The 20,390-nt window shown below is 42.2% G+C and overlaps 1 protein-coding gene across 1 annotated transcript in view; it reads left to right on the forward strand.

Annotated features, from left to right (window-relative positions):
- Positions 1-20,243, forward strand: part of LOC127657331 (shootin-1-like) — a 47,261-nt gene extending 27,018 nt beyond the window's left edge. Inside the window, exons 9-18 of the mRNA XM_052146068.1 lie at positions 6,306-6,459; positions 7,081-7,198; positions 7,435-7,520; positions 11,578-11,674; positions 11,833-11,883; positions 12,316-12,385; positions 12,509-12,674; positions 12,805-12,931; positions 13,015-13,158; positions 20,109-20,243. Of these exons, the coding sequence (XP_052002028.1) occupies positions 6,306-6,459; positions 7,081-7,198; positions 7,435-7,520; positions 11,578-11,674; positions 11,833-11,883; positions 12,316-12,340 (531 nt within the window). The 3' untranslated portion in view covers positions 12,341-12,385; positions 12,509-12,674; positions 12,805-12,931; positions 13,015-13,158; positions 20,109-20,243. The remainder of the gene's footprint in view (positions 1-6,305; positions 6,460-7,080; positions 7,199-7,434; positions 7,521-11,577; positions 11,675-11,832; positions 11,884-12,315; positions 12,386-12,508; positions 12,675-12,804; positions 12,932-13,014; positions 13,159-20,108) is intronic.
- The last annotated feature ends 147 nt before the right edge of the window (positions 20,244-20,390 follow it).

The raw sequence follows: 20,390 nt of genomic DNA on the forward strand, positions 1-20,390 counted from the left end.
TGAACACGGAGCCTCGTAAGTCTTCCTAGCAACAGGAAGAAAAAGAGAGAGTACGTGTCTCGCAAAAGCCGGACCGCTCTCTCTCAAACATCTAAAACATTACCCAGTCCCCTTACAGGCGGCTGGAAATGTCTATACAGCAGTCAATGGGCCAGTCATAAAACTCGCTCACCTGCAGTCAAACGCCGTTTTTACGGCGACACACAGAAATCACGAAAAGAGTCATTTTCTGCCTGTGTCACTAAGGGTTCACATGTCCACACTAAAGTGCGCATTCCCACATATCAATACTGTCCAAACAGTGCCAAATACCTCCCCAGTTCAGGCTGGATGTCCCAAAAATGTAGATCGTGTGCCTATTGTCATGTATGCACCACTACACACAAGCACTGTTCCCACAGTTATAAACACTTCCCCAGTAAAAACGGGAAATACTATAAGTGTAGCGCGCGTGCCTGCTGTACTGCACGCACCTCTACACACAGCTACCCATACAGTTTCAAACAGCTCTCTATTTCATGTCGCAAGCATCACAGATGCAATGCGCGAGCAAAGAAACTCCCCGCTAAATGCGGAAAGCTTTATGAATGTGGCGCACGTGCCTATTATGATGTATGCACCCCATACACCTATTCATACAGTTGCAAGCATCTCTCCGACTCGTGCTGTGAGCATCTCGGAGATAGCGCACGTGCCTGTACTCTCACACGCACCCCTGCACTCGGCACTCAATACGGCTGCTCAGCGCGCACCTGCGCCTCTGAGAGCCGTAGACTCTGTGTTAGCACAAAGCGATTTGCCGGTGGGGCCCATACGTCACTGCGACACGCCCCCAGCCAGCATTCAGCCCATATCTGTGCGAGCAGAAGCCTGGGAAAAAATCCCCGACATGCCGAAATGGGTTTTGAACATAATAAAACACGGATACTCACTTCAGTTCGCTCGCAGACCACCCCGCTTTTCAGCGGTGGTCGAGACGAAAGTGAGAAAAGATGTGTCACATGTTCTATGCACCGAGGTGCTCAAACTGATAGAGAAGGGCGCTATAGAAACTGTTCCTCCCTCTTTGAGCGAGGCGGGTTTTTACAGCCGCTATTTTCTCGTCCGAAAAGGACGGTGGCCTTCGCCCCATCCTGGATCTCAGACATCTGAACAAAGCTTTAATGATTCGCTCGTTCAGAATGTTAACAACCAAACATATCCTCGTGCAAGTTCGCCCCGGGGATTGGTTTCTATCAGTGGATTTCTATCACATTCCGATAGCGCCTCATCACAGGCCCTTTCTGAGATTCGCTTTCGAGGGACAGCCATACCAGTACACAGTACTACCATTCGGCCTATCATTGGCCCCCCGTACATTCACGAAACTTTCCCCCCTGAGACAGCGGGGAGTGCGAATACTGAATTACCTCGACGATTGGCTAATCATAGCACAATCAGAGGACCAGTTAATGACGCACAGATCTTGGATTATCAGCCATCTAGAATGCCTGGGTCTGAGAATCAATTTTGCAAAGAGCGTGCTATCCCCCAGCCAGAATATCTCTTTTCTGGGAATAGTGCTAGACTCAGTGCAGATGACAGCACGCCTCTCATCAGAGCGTGCGCTCTCTATTCAACGCTTTGCAACATCGTTCAGAACGGGCGTGCACGCCCCCGTCAAACGATTTCAAAGAATGCTCGGTCTCATGGCCTCAGCATCAGCTGTACTCCAGCTAGGATTGTTGCACATGCGTCCTCTCCAGCGCTGGCTCAAGAGCCGTGTCCCCACTCACGCGTGGCGCTCAGGCCACTTTTTGATAAGGGCAGCGCACGTGCCAGGTGTCCTGAACCAAGGAGCGGACATGCTATCCAGAGACAAGGTTCTCCCAGGAGAATGGTCTCTCCACCCTCTGACGGTTCAGTGGTTATGGCAAACCTTTGGCGAGGCAGAGGTCGACCTCTTCGCCTCCAAGGAAAACGCGCACTGCCCTCTCTTCTTCTCAAAAAGCATGGACGCTGCCGCCCAAGTTTGGCCGAGCCGCCCTTGTATGCTTTTCCCCGATCGCGATGCTACCTCAGGTCATCAGTCGGATCAGGGAGGTGAAATGTGCAGTGCTCCTGGTAGCCCCACTCTGGAAAAACCAGACGTGGTTTCTAGAACTGATACAGATGATGCAATCTGCCCCATGGCCGATTCCGCTGAGGCAAGACCTCCTCGGACAGGCCAGCGGGATGATTCTTCATCCCCGCCCGATCTGTGGGCCCTCCATGCATGGCCCCTCAACGGGTTCCCGAGAACCTCCCCAGTGGAGTTTTGAGAACCATTACTGAGGCGCGAGCGCCTCTACGAGGCGCTTGTATGCCCGAAAGTGGAAAGTGTTCAGTGACTGGTGTGATACCAAGAGTTTGAACCCCAAAACGTGCGAGATACCAAGTGTACTCGCCTTTTTGCAGGAGCTACTGGAGGCGGGCCGCACACCCTCCACGCTCAAAGTCTGTGTGGCTGCCATAGCGGCGCACACAATCCTGATAAAGGACATTCATTAGGGAAAAACGATCTGATCGTTCGTTTCCTAAGAGGCGCTAGGAGGATGAACCCTCCTCGCCCACCTTCGGTGCCGATCTGGGACCTGGCCACGGTCCTGGACGCACTCAAGGGTGCCCCGTTCGAACCTCTCCGAACCGTGCACCTTAAGCAGCTCCGCCAAAACCGCGCTTGCTGGCTCGCTTCAGTTAAAAGAGTGGGTGACCTGCACGCGCTGTCATCAAGCGCTGCTTGCCTGGAATTTGGACCTAACGACTGCAGAGTTGTCTTTAGGCCAAAGCATGGGTATATTCCTAAAGTGCTCTCTACACCCTTCAGAGCACAGGTGATATCTCTGGCAGCGCTATCGTCCCCAGCAGACGAAAGCAACGCAAAATTACTCTGCCTGGTCAGGGCGCTCAGAGTATATTTGGAACGTTCTGCCCTGTTCAGAGAGACGGAACAATTATTCGTATGCTTTGGCGGCCGAACTAAGGGTCTCGCTGTCTCAAAGCAAAGAATATCACGCTGGATAGTGGATGCTATAGCACTGGCTTATGAAGCCAAGGGCCTTCAATGCCCCTTAGGCATCAGAGCTCACTCTACGAGGAGCATGGCCTCCTCGTGGGCGTGGTCGAGTGGGATACCCATTGAAGATATTTGTGCGGCGGCAGGCTGGGCCTCGCCTTCGACATTTATCAGGTTTTATAACCTACAGGTCCCCTCATTGCATTCCAACATTCTATCAGCCTGACTATAGAATGGAATAGAGTGTGTGTATGCTGGACATCACCTCCTCCCTTATAAGGTCCGTCTCTGACCGACTTAGAGGATTTATTATGCGCCCATTGGTCGCGCGTTCAGAGTCGCCCCGTCATTGGTTCGAGCAGTTGCCGCGGCACAGCCAATGACCGAGCTGCCTCGCTCATTGCTGTCTGCTGTGCAACTGCAATGCGTTTTACATAAAGACTTCAATATTTCTCGAGAAACTGAGTTTTCCCATAGTGTAAGCTACTTACACAATACTCGTTCCCTCCTCTCAGGGAACCGAGGTTACGTAAGTAACCGAGTCGTTTTGCTGTTCCTGCTCCCTGATGTTAATTCGTGTTCGTGCCCCTTCGTGGATGTTTGTCAACTTGTGTTCACCCTTTTGACTTTGAGTTTATTTTCCCCTCGAGGACGTTCTTTTGTTCCCGTGCCTTTTCATCTGTGTACACATATATGAATAAAACTGCGTTTGGATCCGCATCTGCCGTCTCCCTTCTCCTGATTACCCACATCGTGACAATAGTTGTCTCTGCATATTAAGCTGGGATAGAATAATTTTTTTAAGCACTGAAAAAGTCACATACTTCAGCTTTACAAAAACTCATTTCAAAACACGTGAAACCACTGTCCACGACTGAATCAAGTTCAGCCAAGGAGAAAATGTTTTGTGTACTTAAACGCCTTCTTTTCAATCACGCTGCACCCCATATAGCTATTTATTTGTAATTAACTTTTTTTATTGATAAAAAAGAGCTGCGGCCCCGAATAAACCCCACCTGATCTATATTTATAAGGGATGTCATAACTTTACTTAATTGGTTTGCTGATTAAAAATATTTTTACGTCTAGCAGGATCAGGGAAATTGGACAGTAACTCTTACATTCGCTTTGATCTTTGTCCTTTTTAAGGATGAGACTGATCCGGGCTTGTGTCATGGTTGGCGGAAGCTTTCCGTTCTTTAATGATTCCATATACATTTCTAACAAATGTGGAGCCAATTCTGTAGCATAAGATCTCAAAACCATCTGGCCCCGGAGCCTTACCTGTAGGAAAGGCCTTAATTACCTCGTCAAGCTCTTCCAAGGTTATCTCAGAATCAAGAGAATGTTTTGCTCAGTCGTCAGTTTAGGGAGTTCTTATGGTTCCATGAAGTTCCTAATAACTTCATCAGTAGACGAAGATGTGGAACTATAAAGATCAAGATAAAAAAATGTAAAACCATTATTAATATCAATGGCCAAGGTAAATATTTCCCCACCAGCAGATTTCACTGAGGGAATGGTAGAAAAAGACTCTCTGCTTTATGTATCTAGCCTAAAGCTTCCCTGCTTTGTCTCCCGTCTTGCCCTGAATAGCCAAAAATTTTAGACAGGTCAATTCTCTGAGGCCATCAGATAACAGTCTATGCTTCAGCTCTGCCTCGGCACTTTTAATATTCCCTTCCAACTCCATGAGTTCTCTTGCTTTGGATTTTTTGGTGAATGATGCATACTGTACGATCCGACCCCTAAGAACCGCTTTAAGTGCCTCCCAAGCCATGCCCACAGGTGGACCAGTTGGTCTCCATATAAAAATTAATTTCAGCCTTTAACATTTGTTTAAATCCAGGATTTTACAAAAGGGATATATTAAAGCACAAACTATATGATTTATTTTCTCCATATGTGGCAACACCTCTAAACTCACCAGGGTGTGATCTGTGACAGATGAAATGAGGAATTTAGATATACAAAAAAATCTATTCTAGAATAAATCTTATGGACTGATGAAAAACATTTAAAAAATCCTACCAGATGGGTTCAAAAGTCTCCAAATATCTGTAGGGCCAAGATTTTTACACATCCTGAGAAGCGTCAATGTTGCTCTGGTGGGATTGCACACTTTTGCTTCACTATGATCAAGGATTGAGTCGATCAAAAGATTAAAGTCTCCTCCCAATATTATACTATGAGGGGTGCCGGTGGCTTGCAACATCCCTTCAAGATCTATAAAAATGCCCTGGTCATCAGTGTTAGGTGTGCAGATTTAGTCAAAATCAACCATTTCCTAATTTATCTTTAATCTGTTGAAGACATTTGAATTGTAGATGTTTACTTATCAATATAATGACTCCCCTGCTCTTACTTGCCAGCACTAAAGAAAAAAAGTCCACCCCAAATCTTCCCAAATTTTCCAGCTTCCTGTGGGGAAAGATGCATTTCATGAAGAAACACTATATCATATTTCTTACATTTAAGAAAAGAAATAACCTTTTTATGGAGTGCCCCAACCCATTCACATTTCACGTGGAGAGAGATAATCCACTCATATTAACATTTGACATATTAGAAAAAATGTATGGCAAAAACAATATTATAAAGATCTCATTCCAACATTAGTGTAACAATTAAACCCCAAACTTCCCCTGAACCAAACAAACAGAAAAAATGAAAATGCGTGCATTAACCCTGTGCACAAAAGTGCCAACCGGCGTCCATCCCTCTAAACTCAAACAGTCCATGTACGCCTACGAGAGTCCCCGCGACAACTTTGCCATTGGATTGCTCAAATTCAGTGTGTCTATACAGATTTTGTAAAACAGAATTACACAGCAAAAACATTGTCTATAAAACAAACTCCAGTCAACAAGCATAATAAACACAAAGAAAAACGAGTAGATTCATCCACATAACTGTCTCGAAGGTCTGTTACTCCACAGAACAAGCTCCAGTCGCTAGCAGAACCAGCACAAAAAAAAGAAAAAACTCCATGCCACAGGAGGCATAAGCACCAAAACTTTGCATATTTATCCACAAGCTGCCACAAAGAAATTAAATTACACAAGACAAACTCCAGGCTCTAGGCGGAACAGGCAGTCGAGTGTGTGTTCAGTGAGACAGGCCCACTAAACAGCAGCATGAACACCAAATGGCTGTTCTCAGTTTGTCCGGAAACATCAGAGCAAAAATGATCTTATCTACTTTGTATATTTTTGTTGTTGTTGTTTGCTTAAGTTGTTTATTATTGGGCTGTGTGTGTTCTGTATACCAGGTGAAGGCTCTGGAAGTACAGGTAAATGGCATTGAGTTAATGAAGCAGCTGACAACTTTACAGAAACAAACCGAACTGCTAGAGGAGGAGAGAAAAGAATGGCAGCACAAATACACTAAAGCTGAAACCGAGAACAAAGACCTCAGATTTTCAGGTACATACACATTCACAGGTACACAACCACACAACTGTTTAATTTCACTGTGTTTCATGGCAGCCAGTGGCCGTGTCGGCTGTGTTGTAAGTCAGATGCCTGGATCACACCAGTATTCTGATCTAAAACTCTTGCGGATATGGCTACACCTGTTCACCTGTCCCAGTGTAACAGATCAAATCCATCCAGGTGTTTGTTGCACTGAGGACTCAGACACTGTTTGTGTGTGTGTGTGTGTGTGTGTGTGTGTGTGTGTGTGTGTAGCGTGTATTTATCACTTTGTGGGGACCAAATGTCCCCATAAGGATAGTAAAACCCGAAATTTTTGACCTTGTGGGGACATTTTGTCGGTCCCCATGAGGAAAACAGCTTATAAATCATACTAAATTATGTTTTTTGAAAATGTAAAAATGCAGAAAGTTTTCTGTGAGGGTTCGGTTTAGGGGTAGGGTTAGGTTTAGGGGATAGAATATAAAGTTTGTACAGTATAAAAACCATTATGTCTATGGAAAGTCCCCATAAAACATGGAAACACAACATTTGTGTGTGTGTGTGTGTGTGTGTGTGTGTGTGTGTGTGTGTGTGTGTGTGTGTGTGTGTGTGTGTGTGTGTGTTTTACAGTGGAGGAACTGAAGAAGAAACTTCAGCAGGCCTCCGACCCACCATCAGCTGCCCCAGTGCCACCTCCTCCACCACCGCCACCTCCTCCACCTTCTGCTACCTCAAGCAACCCACTCAGGTGAGTGTCTGTTTGTGCATTTCAAGTGTCAGTAATTATTGCACAGCAAGCTCTCTGTCCCCAAAACTGAGTGGCTGCTTTTTAAATGAATAAGCAACCTCGGCTTCAGTCTCCAGAGAAAACACGGTCAAGTATGATTTTCGCACTGTTCTTCGAGAATGGAGCGGTGCTTGCTGGCCAACAGGGTTAAACTCTATGTTTATGTATGTTTTCTCTATTTTCTCATTCTCTTTCAGCTCATTATTGTCTTTACTCCGGAAGAAAAAAGATGTCAACACTGAAATTCCATTAGTAGAGAAGGACTCCTCTGACAAAAGCGCAGGTAAAGAGTAAACATCCAGCATAGACCTATAGGAGATTATTTGCCATTTATTGTAAGGCTACATAGGGAAAGATGTACGTGCCTCAGAAAAAATGAATACATGCAAAGATTACATAGATTGGTCATTTAAAACATTCAGTGGTGGCTAATGTTTCAAGGTTTTGTCATTGTTTCGTTTCGGGGCTGCCCTGTAGTTCCTCGTCGAGCTGTATAAAAACAAAAAGATTTCAGGCATTTATGTTGACCTTTTTGATCAGTGTTAAGTGTCAATTAAAATGCTGCATTTTATTTAGTTTGAGGGAATGTAATTAATGTACACTGTTACATATAAGTTCAGTTTCTCATCATGCAGCAGCCGATAAAAATGAAAGACTTGGGTCAAGTTCAAGTTTGTCCTAAGCCATTTCTTCCAGCCTTAAAGTGAGATATAATAGAAAATGACTACAGTCTTTTGCTGAAGGACAAACACTTTTGTACAGAGTCTGGATAATTCATTACCCATTTATGCTTACAAAAATGTGACGATTCTTCAATTATCGGCACAATTTTCTGGTTTATACAATCTCACTGTTGAACTTTCACCTTCTTTTTCACTGAGTTTAAACATTTCCAAGGAATGGTTGTCTTTTGAATGGATTGACTCAAATTATTTCACGTCATAATAATTAGAACTGCTTCTAAAATTTAGATACTTCATTGAACAATATTGTGTTCTTGTAAATGTAGAACCACTTTTTGATTATTTCCGTTATTGGAATAGGTTATTGCAGTTCTGAAATGCATGTTGAATTTTTTACAAAGATTGACATTTTTGTCATGTCAGGAAAACGTCTAGATTACTGTCGTAACCCCCTTTCCCTGATGGAGGGAACGAGACGTTGTGTCAGTGAAGTGAAACTAGGGGTCTCTCTTGAGAGCCTCAGTTGCCTCTGAGCTTTGAGAAATGGCCAATGAGAATTGGGGAACAGAATTTGCATGTCCTTCCCCCAAAAAATACCTGTATAAAAGGAGGGAATCATACATCTTTTTAGTCAGGTTTTGCACTGAGGAGCCGAGAATAATTTTCGGCCGTTACAGTGGTTGGTACGGTGTTGTGGCAAGAGGGACACAATGTCTCGTTCCCTCCATCAGGGAACTGGGTAACGACAGTAACCTAGATGACGTTCCCCTTCTGTCACTCACTCGATGTTGTGTTGGTGAAGTGACACTAGGGGTCCCTATCCAATAATGGCACAACACTGAACCGTGTTTCATGAACTGCTTATGCGGGTGCAAACAAGCTGTTGCGTGCCAAAGGAGCAGCCCTTGCCAGGCTGCACATAACCTTCCCCAACACCCCATAAAAACGTCATACACTTTTTAGGTTCCCGGCCTTCCTCTTCTCTTGAGGGGGGGGGACAAAGTGACGTGCCAAGCATGGGAGCAGGCCGTGCCAGCCACAGCCTTTTCTATCTCTATGTTCACCATAGGGCTGTTAGAAGTGGCTGGGGCAATCTAACGCTATAACATGCATCGGGGAAGGTGTTCTTTTCCGACTTCTATTCTTTCAGGGGGAAAAGACCCTACGGAGACCACATCCTGCCCAGGCTGGGGAGGTCACATGTGGCAAATACGTCATATGGGCTTACGAGACACACATGGAAGTGGTGGTGGTAGGTCCTACCTGGTGAGGGAGGAGCTCTACAAACACAGCGACCTGGGGCAGGGAGAGCTGCCCAAGGGAGACGCGGGTCCACCGAGGAACCTTACCGCGGGACCTTACCACGGAAAATACAACACAGGGGGTAATCGTGATGACTGATACCTGTGGAGTACCTATTCCAGTACAGAGTAATTAGTACCCGTAGTGGATCTGGTCGGGAATTCCTCCACTGAATTTGCGAGCCAGAGGGCTATGGAGGAAAATCATCCAGGTAGCGTGAGCTTTTGTGGACTCACCTGGGGGTAAAACGCATGGATTAACCTCAGAAGAGGGGAAGCTGTCCCATGTTACCGAGTTCTACGTGCTCGGACCTAGAAACACGGGCCAGGGCCGACTCAACCGTCGGAGGTTATTGATCTCACAAAGGTATTGGGTGTTGCCCAGCCCGCTGCTTTTCCCATGTCTACTAGAGAGGCGCCGGTGGCCGGTGCCCACGAGAATTCCACGCTCCTCATAGAGTGTGCTCGAAGCCGCAAGGGACACAGCAACAATAAGTCTGGGTCTGCCTCCTCCTTGGGCAGTCGCTTGCTCGTTTCACTGTCTGGCCCTGAAGGGGTGCCGTAGGAACCTTGGGCACACAGCCCGGTCGGGGTCCTAGGGTGAGTTGAGCATCTGCCGGACCGGGCTCCAGGCAATTTTTGCTGGCAGACGGCCCTCTTGATGGAAGCGAGCGAAATCTGGAGAGCCATCTTCAGAGGAGGGCACACAGCTCGACCTAGAGTCTAGTGGCTCGAAGGGGGTTCTCCTGAGGGCCCACGGGGGGCGCAGAGAGACCCCGTGAGGGGAACAGACATGGCCTAGGAGGATTCAGCCTCCGGGCGTCTCTTAAGGGACATGATGACCAGGTCATGCTCCCTCAGGGGCTTAATGTCCACTGCATCGCAGTGGGCCAGTATAGAGGCTACAACACCTTCAAGGTGGACGGGGACAGCCGCCCCTCCAACCTCCTGTGCAGAAATGAGAGCACTGACCTGACTGCGCACTTCTGCTGGTCTTCTGATCAGGAAGAACGTCATCTGCGAACAGATGCCATTTTAGGGCATTGAGCTGCCTGGTAGAGGGAGCTCTGGCTTGTTTGATCGTGCCTACGACAGCAGGTGGTAGGACACTTTAGATCTTCTGCCGAGCTGGGAGATGGGTGCGTTGACAAAGTGTGCTTTGTCAGTGTCACACATCTCAACCATGTTCAGCCACAGATGTCGTTCCTGGACCACAAGGTTGGCCATCGCCTGTCCGAGTGCCCACGCTGTGACATTTGTGGCCCAGAGGGCGAGGTCAGTTGCTGAGTGCAGTTCCTGCAGCACATCCGGATCAGGACTAAGTGCAGATCTCTTAACGCCTTGGCCTGGTGAACTTGCAGGAGGGCCATGGAATGCAGGGCGGAGGCGGCCTGTCCAGTGGCACCGTAGGCTGTCTTCTGCAGGCCTTGGAGAGGAGTGTCGGACGATCCCGCCAATAGGCCACATCATTATCCAGCCCAGGGGGTCTGAAGGAGACATCAGACTGGCTGCAGGGCGAGCCGGTCTCATCTTGGACCCGTGCCCGCTGAGCTCCCCAAATCGCCTCCATCGCCATCTGGGTCGACCTCCAAAAATATGCGTCTTTAAAAAGACATTCGACGCCAAATGTGTAACTGTTTTAGAGAAAATGATACTCTTTTAGAGGATTTATGCCCTTTTAGAAGCACTGTCGAAGTGCCCAGGGGCGTAGACTGTATGGCCTGCCAGGTCCAACTGCAAAAGCTCTGTATTGGTGATTGAAACAGTCATGAATGCCAGCTCCCTGGACACACAACCACTCGGCTCCGAAGAAATATTCTGACTAAACAGATGCACGATTCCCTCCTTTTATACCCGTTTGTCCAAGGGAGGGACATGCAAATTCTGTTTGCCAATTCTCTTTGGCCTTTTCTCAAAGCTCAGAGGCAACTGAGGCTCTCAAGAGAGACCCGTAGTGTCACTTCCCGACACAACGTCGAGTGAGTGACAGAAGGGGAACATCAGACTGGTAAGCAGATACTGTAAAATTCACAGTATTTGGCAGTGTTTGCCAAGGCCACTAAATAAAGAAAACTTTGGTTTTGATGTTTGTGCATTCTAAAAAACCTCATAACCTTGTGTTTGCACATGTCTGATATTATTCTGTATCTGAAATGACAGCTAATGAAAAGAAGCCTTTTAACAGCAAATGTGTGTTAATCTGCTTAAATACTGTTGATCATAAATCCACAGAAATATATTATTAAAAGTGTCTTTATGGATTCTATAACCGAAGTAATATTCAGGCAATGAATGTGCGTAAATCTGTGTATAAATGTGTTTTAATAGAAATCCTATTTGAATGTGTGCCTGACAGAGAAGGACGTTAGACAGCAGGCTGTTGATGAGATGATGCTGCGAATCAAAAAAGGCGTTCAACTCCGGCCTGTTTCCCAGACAACCAACAGAGCCCGGTACACATTTAGGCCTTCCTCATACAAACTTGAAAACACTCACAGCCTGGATAAACTTTGCATAGAACCTTTGAGTAACTTTAACCATTGCAACCTGTCAAAATTATTTTGTTTCATGACATGTAACTTAATTATTTCCCTAATGGATTTTCCTGCAGAAAGAACAGACACCATCAAATTCTGCCATACAAGAACTTCAGGGAATCCTGGTAAGTATTACTTTATTTATTTATCTTCTCTAATTATAAATTATTAATATTTTATTTGATTACTAAATGTAAGTGTAAGTGTAGTTCTAACAGTATGCCCCATTGTTATAGACAGCATACCAAATATATTTAGCTTAAAGGGATAGTTCACCTAAAAATTAAAATACCCTCATTTACTCACACTCATGCCATCCCAGATGTGTATGACTTAACTTTCTTCTGTTGAACACAAACTGAGATTTTAAGAAGAATATGTCTGCTCTGTAGGTCCATACAATAAAAGTGAATGGTGGCAAGAACTTTGAAGCTCCAAAAAGCATAGAAATGCTGCATAAAATGAATCCATAAGACTCCAGTTAAATCTTCAGAAGCGATATGATAGGTGTGGGTAAGAAACAGATCAATAATGAAGTTCTCCTTCCTCCCCTGTAGGTGGCGATATGCACGAAGAATGTGAATCCCCAAAAATAAAAGAACAAGAAAGTGAAAGTTGAGTTTTATGGTAAGCATTTAAGTATTGATCTGTTTATCACCTACACCTATCATATCGCTTTTGAACATTTAACAAATGGAGTCTTATGGATTACTTTTATGCTGACTTCATGTGCTTTTTTATCTTTCAAAGTTCTGGCCACCATTCACTTGTATTGTATGGACCTACAGAGATGAGATCTTCTTCCAAAAAACTTTATTTGTGTACATTGTACTTGTGTTCAGTAGAAGAAAGTCATGCACATCTAAGATGGAGAGGTGAACTACCCCTGTAATGCACTCCAGAACTAAATGAACCAGTGAGCTTGTGAATTATTATTAAAAATGCATTACTTAAAAAAATTATGTAATAAACATTTTAAAATAGAATTCAAGAGTGTGTTAGGAAACAGCTTGCTGTTGATATGGTAACTGAATGTTTCCATTTAGAACTCTGTAAAGCATCCCAGCCCCTCCCCCTCATCTGGGACAGGGCCTCCTTCTGCATCACCAAAGTCAGAGCTAGAGAAAGCCCTGCACAGACGGAGGCAAGCGTTAAAGACTACACAGAATAACAGTCAGTTAAACTCAAACACTTCACCACTCATTCTCAGTCCAATGTCTAGTTCATCTGATAATTTGTCCACCCTTCCCCTTCAGCGACTCCCAATAGTTTTTTGGATGTGACCCAGATTAATCAGACCCAGCCAGAAACAGGCCAGAGCACAAGGGACCAGGACACACAGCTCAACAACCACAAATTGCACTGACCAACCCAAAACCGCAAAGGATTGCATTGGTTGTGTGAGTATCAGCTCTTTTATGGAGACCCACAGATTAACAGACCAATAAAATGTGTCGTTTTGTATTTGCATATAATTTACACTCACTGAGCACTTTTGTAGAAACACTATGGTCCTACTAAAGAGCCCAACATGGTCTTCTGCTGTTGTAGCCCATCCGCCTCAAGGTTCGACATGTGCATTCTGAGATGCTGTTCTGCTCACAGCAATTGTACAGAGTGGTTACCTGAGTTGTTATAGACTTTCTGTCAGATCAAACCAGTCTGTCCATTCTCCATAGACCTCTCTCATCAACAAGGCATTTCCGTCCGCAGAACTGCCGCTCACTGAATGTATTTTTTGTTTTTGGCACCATTCTGAATAATCTCTAGAGACTGTTGTGCGTGAAAATCCCAGGAGATCAGCATTTACAGAAATACTCAAACCAGCCCATCTGGCACCAACAACCATGCCACAGTCAAAATCACTGCGTTCACATTTTTCCCCATTCTGATGGTTGATGTAAACATTAACTGAAGCTCCTGACCCATATCTGCATTATTTTAAGCATTGCACTGCTACCATATGATTGTATAATTAGGTAACTGCATGAATAAGTAGGTGTACAGGTGTACCTAATAAAGTTCTTAGTGAGTGTACATATGCATATTAACAACACTTTATAAATACCACTAATACAAGAAAAGATTCATGAAGAAATCCTGACAATTCACATACACAAACAAAAACTGCCAAAGTCTGTGAAAAGTTAGAGATTTCATTCAAATATTTCTCAAAACAATGCTTTCAACATTCAATATATAGCTCTGTACTCTTACTGCATGTCAATAATTGTCCCATTTGTGTCTGTTTTTACATCTTGGGAATTTTAGAGGGAATATCTGAGACAAAGTTGATACTTAAATGAGAGATAACTTATAAATGGAAAGGTAACTCTATTAGGTCCCCTCAGCTGCCAAATAACAACCTCCGGGCAATACATTTTCCATTTGTTTATATAAAATGTCATTTAAACTCACATTTTTGGTATATAGTTTGATTTAGGGATTTTTTCTTCATTTTGAGGGACTTTGTTCACCATGAGTGTCTTTGGTAGTTTAATAGTAGTGAAACAAAATCCTCCCATCCCGAAGTCTTTCAGAACTCCGAAGTGGTACAGAGAGGACAGTCCAGCCAAAGTTATTGACACATGCTTTGTTTGTATAAGAAGCATTTCTAGAGGGGCGTTGGTAGCTACCCTTGAACATTTGCCAACCTTGAATGGCCATGTCTAGACCAGCATTAACCTTGTAATGTCCCACTTGGTAATTACAAGGTGCTGGGGTGAACTTATCCCCTTTTAACAATTCTTTGTACTATTTCACTAACCAGGATAGATTTCTTTCTTTTTTCTCTTTCGGCATTGTTCTCTTTCACACAGAAATTGTTATTTTCTGTGACAATACCAAAGAGAAATGATTGGGGGTCAGCAATCATGCAACACTTTTATTCCACTAGAAGAGATTGAAGAGATTTTGAAAATAACAGACAACAAATTTACGCTATTTATACAGTTATTGACTGAGCTGTAAAAAATGTCTTATTCTTTTGCTCCAATTGTTCAAATGCCAACATGACAGTAAAACTGTTATTTAATAGAATATATTAAACAGATTAGCTTAAATGGGTGTCTTAAGTGGCTAAAGTCTATTCTGAAAGCATGTATAGCTTTATTTTCTCGAAACGAGAGCAAGTCCTTTACTGTTGCACCATAATCACATGATGAGGCCTGAGGGGGTTTCAGTTGTTGCAGCAATATGGAGATATTGTGTGAGCAGGTTGATCACTGTTCCACTCTAAATATTTTCGTGAGGTGTTGGTTTACAGCAGAAGGCCTTGGCTTATGTAGGAATGAGGCACATACCTGCTGCTGTCACACTGACTTCCAGGCAAAGACGTTTCTTTGAATTGTCAATGGAAGAAACTAGTTCTGATTTTCCTTTTCAATGTGACACATGAAGTTGTAAGTGTTCATATAGTTAAATCAAGTGGTGGCACATTCAATAGTGTTTTCATTCTTTTTTCATACAGTAGTGCTGAAGGACAATTTATACACATATTCAAAATAACTTTTTTTGTATCTAAATAATGTGAAAGCTACTGGAAACGCATGCCCCAAAAAAACGTTTCGAAACCTTTTTAAAACGCCCTTCAAAACTGTAGGTCTCTTTAAATGTTTCTGCGCCATGGAATCAGAATTATGTAAGTATGCTTAAAAAATAGCATCTGGAAATCTGAGCAAATTAAAACATTTCAATATATAAGGTCACTCTTACACAATTCTCAAACAATTCTCGAATAACCTTTGATATGAATGTATTATAAATATGTACAAGATGAGATCTAAAGGTCTTTTGATAAGCTGCAAAGGCTGTCTAACTTATAGCACCGTTGCAAGGTTGTGAAATCATTCTGGACAGATTTAAAGCATGTCTGCAGACTCAAGGGTTTGCAGAATGGTAGATGTTTTTCAGAAGAAAGACAGTCAAAGAGGTTTGGAACAACGATTGTAGAATTTTCATTTTTTTGACTTTTCATCTGTATTAGATCAAACTAATCTTTTATTGTAACTTTCATTTCTAGGTTTGATGTTGCTTATCTAGACCTTTGTCGTTATTATCTGTGTCTATTGGGAAGTGTTTATTTTGCCGGAATCACACACTAGATCTGATTAGCACAATAGTATTTTGTTTGTCACACTTCGTTACACAGCAGGATTTCATTTCCTCCGGTGAGTTGCAGCTGCTGTGTGTTGTGCTGTGGAACCGGAGAGGTGCGTGTGTGTTCGCGCCAGGGCTCAGTGACGCCTTCTTACACTTAGGCACAATTTCCAGTGCGGCTTAGAGCTCTTCATGGGGTTAAATCTTCCCGGACACAAGATGAAACTCTATTCCACTCTTTCTCTTTCTGGTTTGCGCTCTCTCCCCTTTTCTCTCCTTTTTACTCTGTTCCTACCCTGACCCTGGCCTGTCCAATAATAGGAAATAACTATTATTTTGTGTTGTTTTTCCTAAGTTATGGGTGTCTGTAACTCCAGAAGTATTTAAGATATCTTAATATCCTTTTAGGTTCTGGTTCAGAATAAACTTTCCTTCTAGTATTTTCATTTTGAAGGCCCTGTGTGTGTAAATTCAAGAGATATGGGGCTCTCAGTGTAGTTCCATCTGTAAATTGTTGTATTTTACCCATTTTCAATAGTCGAAAACCAAATGTGGGTCACACAGTATGAAGCTAGATTTCCTAGTCCAACAAAACATAAATTAATTAATCATGGGACATTTGGATGTGACCTTAAAACAAGCTTAATCGTCCGTCCTTTACGAAAAGAAAAAGTCTGGGTTACAGTGATGCACTTACAATGGAAGTGAATGGGGACAACTTTTGGAGGGTTTAAAGGCAGAAATGGGAAGATTATAATTTTATAAAAGCACTTACTTTAATTTTTATGTTAAAACTCATGTACTATTTGAGATAAAAAGTTGTTTAAATGGTCTTTTTAGGGTTTTAGTGTTTGTTGACATTTCATTGTCATGGCAACGTAGATATAAAATTAGAAATAACTTTACACAGAAAAGGTTAGTAAGTCATTTTATGACACAAAAATAATTTTAACACAAATTATGTTTATGTCTTGTGGCTATACTTTTAAAATAGTGAGTATTTTAATGTTTACAAATTTACTTTCATTGCAAGTGCCTCACTGTAATCCAGACTTTTTCTTTTCTTAAAGTAAAGGACGGACGATTAAGCTTTAAAGAAATGGAGGGGCATGTCAAAATACAGTTTGGTGGGATCAGTATTATGCCATATATACTGTCGATTGAGCTTAACGTGTATTGTACCCGGAATATTCCTTTAAGAATAAGTGACAAGTGGCTCTTTAGTTAGTGCAATACCTATATTGTTTTTGGATTTCAGAAATGTACATACGTATGCAATAGTCTGGAATGCATCTTTAAAGGAGACCTATTATGCCTTTTTTTACAAGATGTAATATAAGTCTCAGGTGTCCTCAGAATGTGTCTGAATTTTCAGCTCAAAATACCCCATGGATAATTTATTATACCATGTTGTAAATGCCTCTTTTTGGGTGGACTCAAAAACATGCTGTTTTCATGTGTGTCTCTTTAATTGCAAATGAGCTGCTGCTCCCCGCCCCGACATAGCTTTGGTCTCCATGAATACAATCAGAGACAACTTTAGCTGCATTAGCCATGGAATCAGCTAACAAGCACATTCGGAAAGGCGATTTGCAAACATTCACAAAATAAAAGTGCGATACTTACATCTTCAGGATATAAAGCTGGAACTCAAACAGTTGGTAATGATCCATGCTTGAGGATCACATTTTTGAATATCCTGCTTTATATTGACACTCATTCACAAAGCAGTCCAGTGTAAAATAATTTGCACAAACATACACTAATTTGTGTATGTTTTAGGGCACATTTCCTTCAAAAACTAAATTTGTCCACTGCGTCTTCAGTGGCTCTGATGCCGGGAGTACGTGAAGACTTTGTTCAATTTTCAATTGTTCAGCCAACAACAGAACACTTATGGCGCTTACGAAGCTGAGACAATATTCTTCTCACTTTATCTGCTACAGCGTGGAAAAAAATGGCAGACTGTGTGTAGATCACTCAGGGGAGGATCTATGATAATAGGGTGGAGTCTGTCACCAGTCGTGGGCGAGGCCTGCTCTAACATGATGTCACTTTAGAGCACAAATGTTAATTTTGACACACTGTTTTTGATTAATAGAAATATAAGAAAGAGGAGTGGGTGGACGTTTAACATTGTAGGGTGCTTGTGTACACACACTGCCGACTCACATTTATGTACAAACACTATGTAAAAGTGAATTTTGCATAATAGGTCCCCTTTAAGGTTCCAAGTATCAAAGGTGCTGAAACCCCTACAGTATTTGTACTAAATGTTATTATGCTTTTTCTGTCCTAAATGTATCTGTGTGTTTTTGGGATGGTCACGGAATAACCCTGTTAATCAGTTTTGCAGTGGACAGGCTCTGCTACAGCCTATACAAGCTGGACAGAGACAATATCAGGGATAGTTTAGTGAATGCTATGAATTAATCATGGGACATTTGGATGTAACATTAAAACAAGTTTCTTTTCTGCCACTTTTTTTTTTTTTTTTGGAAGGGCAGCATAGAGGTGGATGTGGCATCTGGAAATTATTTGAAATTATTTATTCTCAGGTCACCCAAACACGTGCAAATTTACAATGTCTCAGAGCATGTGCACTACCAGCCAGGCCATGTCTACGACAAACTGTTTACAATATAATACATAAAAAAGCCCAGGACTTACTTTGTTATTTTTGCTATTGCTACAATAGATTTAGGATCTAAATTAGGATGATAAACATTCAGAAAAGCAGATTGAGAACGTGTTTTAATTGCCCACAACTACATAATCCCACAGTGCTCAAAAAAGAATGAATAATCAACTTGTGCTACTAGAAGGTATTGTGCTGACGTTCTCAACAAATGTAAATGGTAAATGAGTAAATATTCTCTCTCTCTCTCTCTCTACTCCTGCCTGGAGTTTCTTTGATTGACATGCTGTAAACATTCTGTCAATCTTAACAAGTTTGCAATCACGAAACACCCTGGGCTGTTGCTCTGTCACTGCCTCTGTCTTACTTTTGTTTTTTATAGTGTTTTGTAACTCTCCTCTTTAAGTCATTTCAAAACCATAGTCAGGCAACACAAAACAACCTCTACTGACAGATCCCCAATTTGGAGCCCAGCTTGTGTGTGTAAAACACTGTATTTAGCCTGTTTTGTTAGTCATTTTGTTTATTTTTCAAACCGAATGATTGCCTGGTGGGGAGCCACAGTAACTTGTAATGCTGGTCTCAAATCCCTCTCTGTGGTCCCAGCACCTCCACCCACTCCCGCAGTGTGGAAATAGTTCTTTTTTTCACAGATTTCACCCATTGTACCCCCATAAAATGCAGCTTGCTCTAAATGTAAGTTTGGTGCACTTTGGAGAGATGTATTTGTACTATATGTACAGTGCTACACTGTAAAAAGTGAGAAATGTACAATTATTTTAGTTACTCTTGATCTGACCCTGAAAAAATATATATTTTGTTAGTGTAACCTGATGCAGTCAGGTTGATTAAATCATATTAAATAAGATTTTTTTAAATTAATAAAACCAGTTCATTTAGATGTTGCCAAATAAAGCACATTCATTTCAAATTTAAGGTTTTTGTTGCTAGTTGATTAGGGAGCTGAACCCGTCAGATTCTTGGAAAGTGGTCTGTAGTTTCGCATCACAGCTGTGGGTTTGTGTTTTCTCTCACTGTTGTTACAAGACAGTCCATTCAAACTTTCACACACACATAAACACACACAAACACTTGTATGAAGCGGACACTGCTGCCCTTTTGAACAGGCTGGATAATTGGCCTCATTCAGTGTGTGTGTGTCTCTGTGTAAGCATTTGTGTGTCAGTATTTGTTGTCTGCATAGCGAGGAGAGGATGTGGAAAAGGAAGTGATGTGTTGTTTAATGCCTCTTTATAATTCAAGAATGGCTTTGAATTCTCAAAACCGGTGTGTGTGTGTGTCTGCGTGTGTGTGTTCATGTATGTTTGAAATCCCAGAAGCTATTTATAATTGGAAAAAAGCAATACGAGTAATACATTTGATTTATTATGTGTAAATATTAAATGTATTAATTTAAATGCATAAAATATGTTTTTAACTTTTAAGTGTTATTAGTAATATTGTTAGTGTTGAAAGTTATATTTCACATGCGGGAAGAGGTAGTGTTTAAAATTATTTAGTGATGAATTTCCAAGCATTATTAGAATAAGTCCAAGTATAGAATTATCCAATATCATTTTGCATATAATAATTTTGGTATTTTTTATTTTGTAGGGAAATCTGGAGCACAATGAATGGAAATGTTGGAAGGAAGAAAAAAATACTGATCTTGCATACAAATTTACACACACCAGGATGAGGATTTAATGAAAAATGCATGGCCATTTCATATAGAAATAATTATTATATGGTGAAATATAATTCTTCGTATAGATACTACTGTGACAAATATTGAAGTATTTTAACAATGGTGTGGATGTTTTTCTTTATATAATATTACAATAAAGTACACTTTCTTAATTTATAAAAACCATAAACCATCAATAAGCCGGAGAT

Source organism: Xyrauchen texanus, chromosome 16 (genome assembly GCF_025860055.1).
Source record: "Xyrauchen texanus isolate HMW12.3.18 chromosome 16, RBS_HiC_50CHRs, whole genome shotgun sequence".
NCBI classification, from domain to species: Eukaryota; Metazoa; Chordata; class Actinopteri; order Cypriniformes; family Catostomidae; genus Xyrauchen; species Xyrauchen texanus.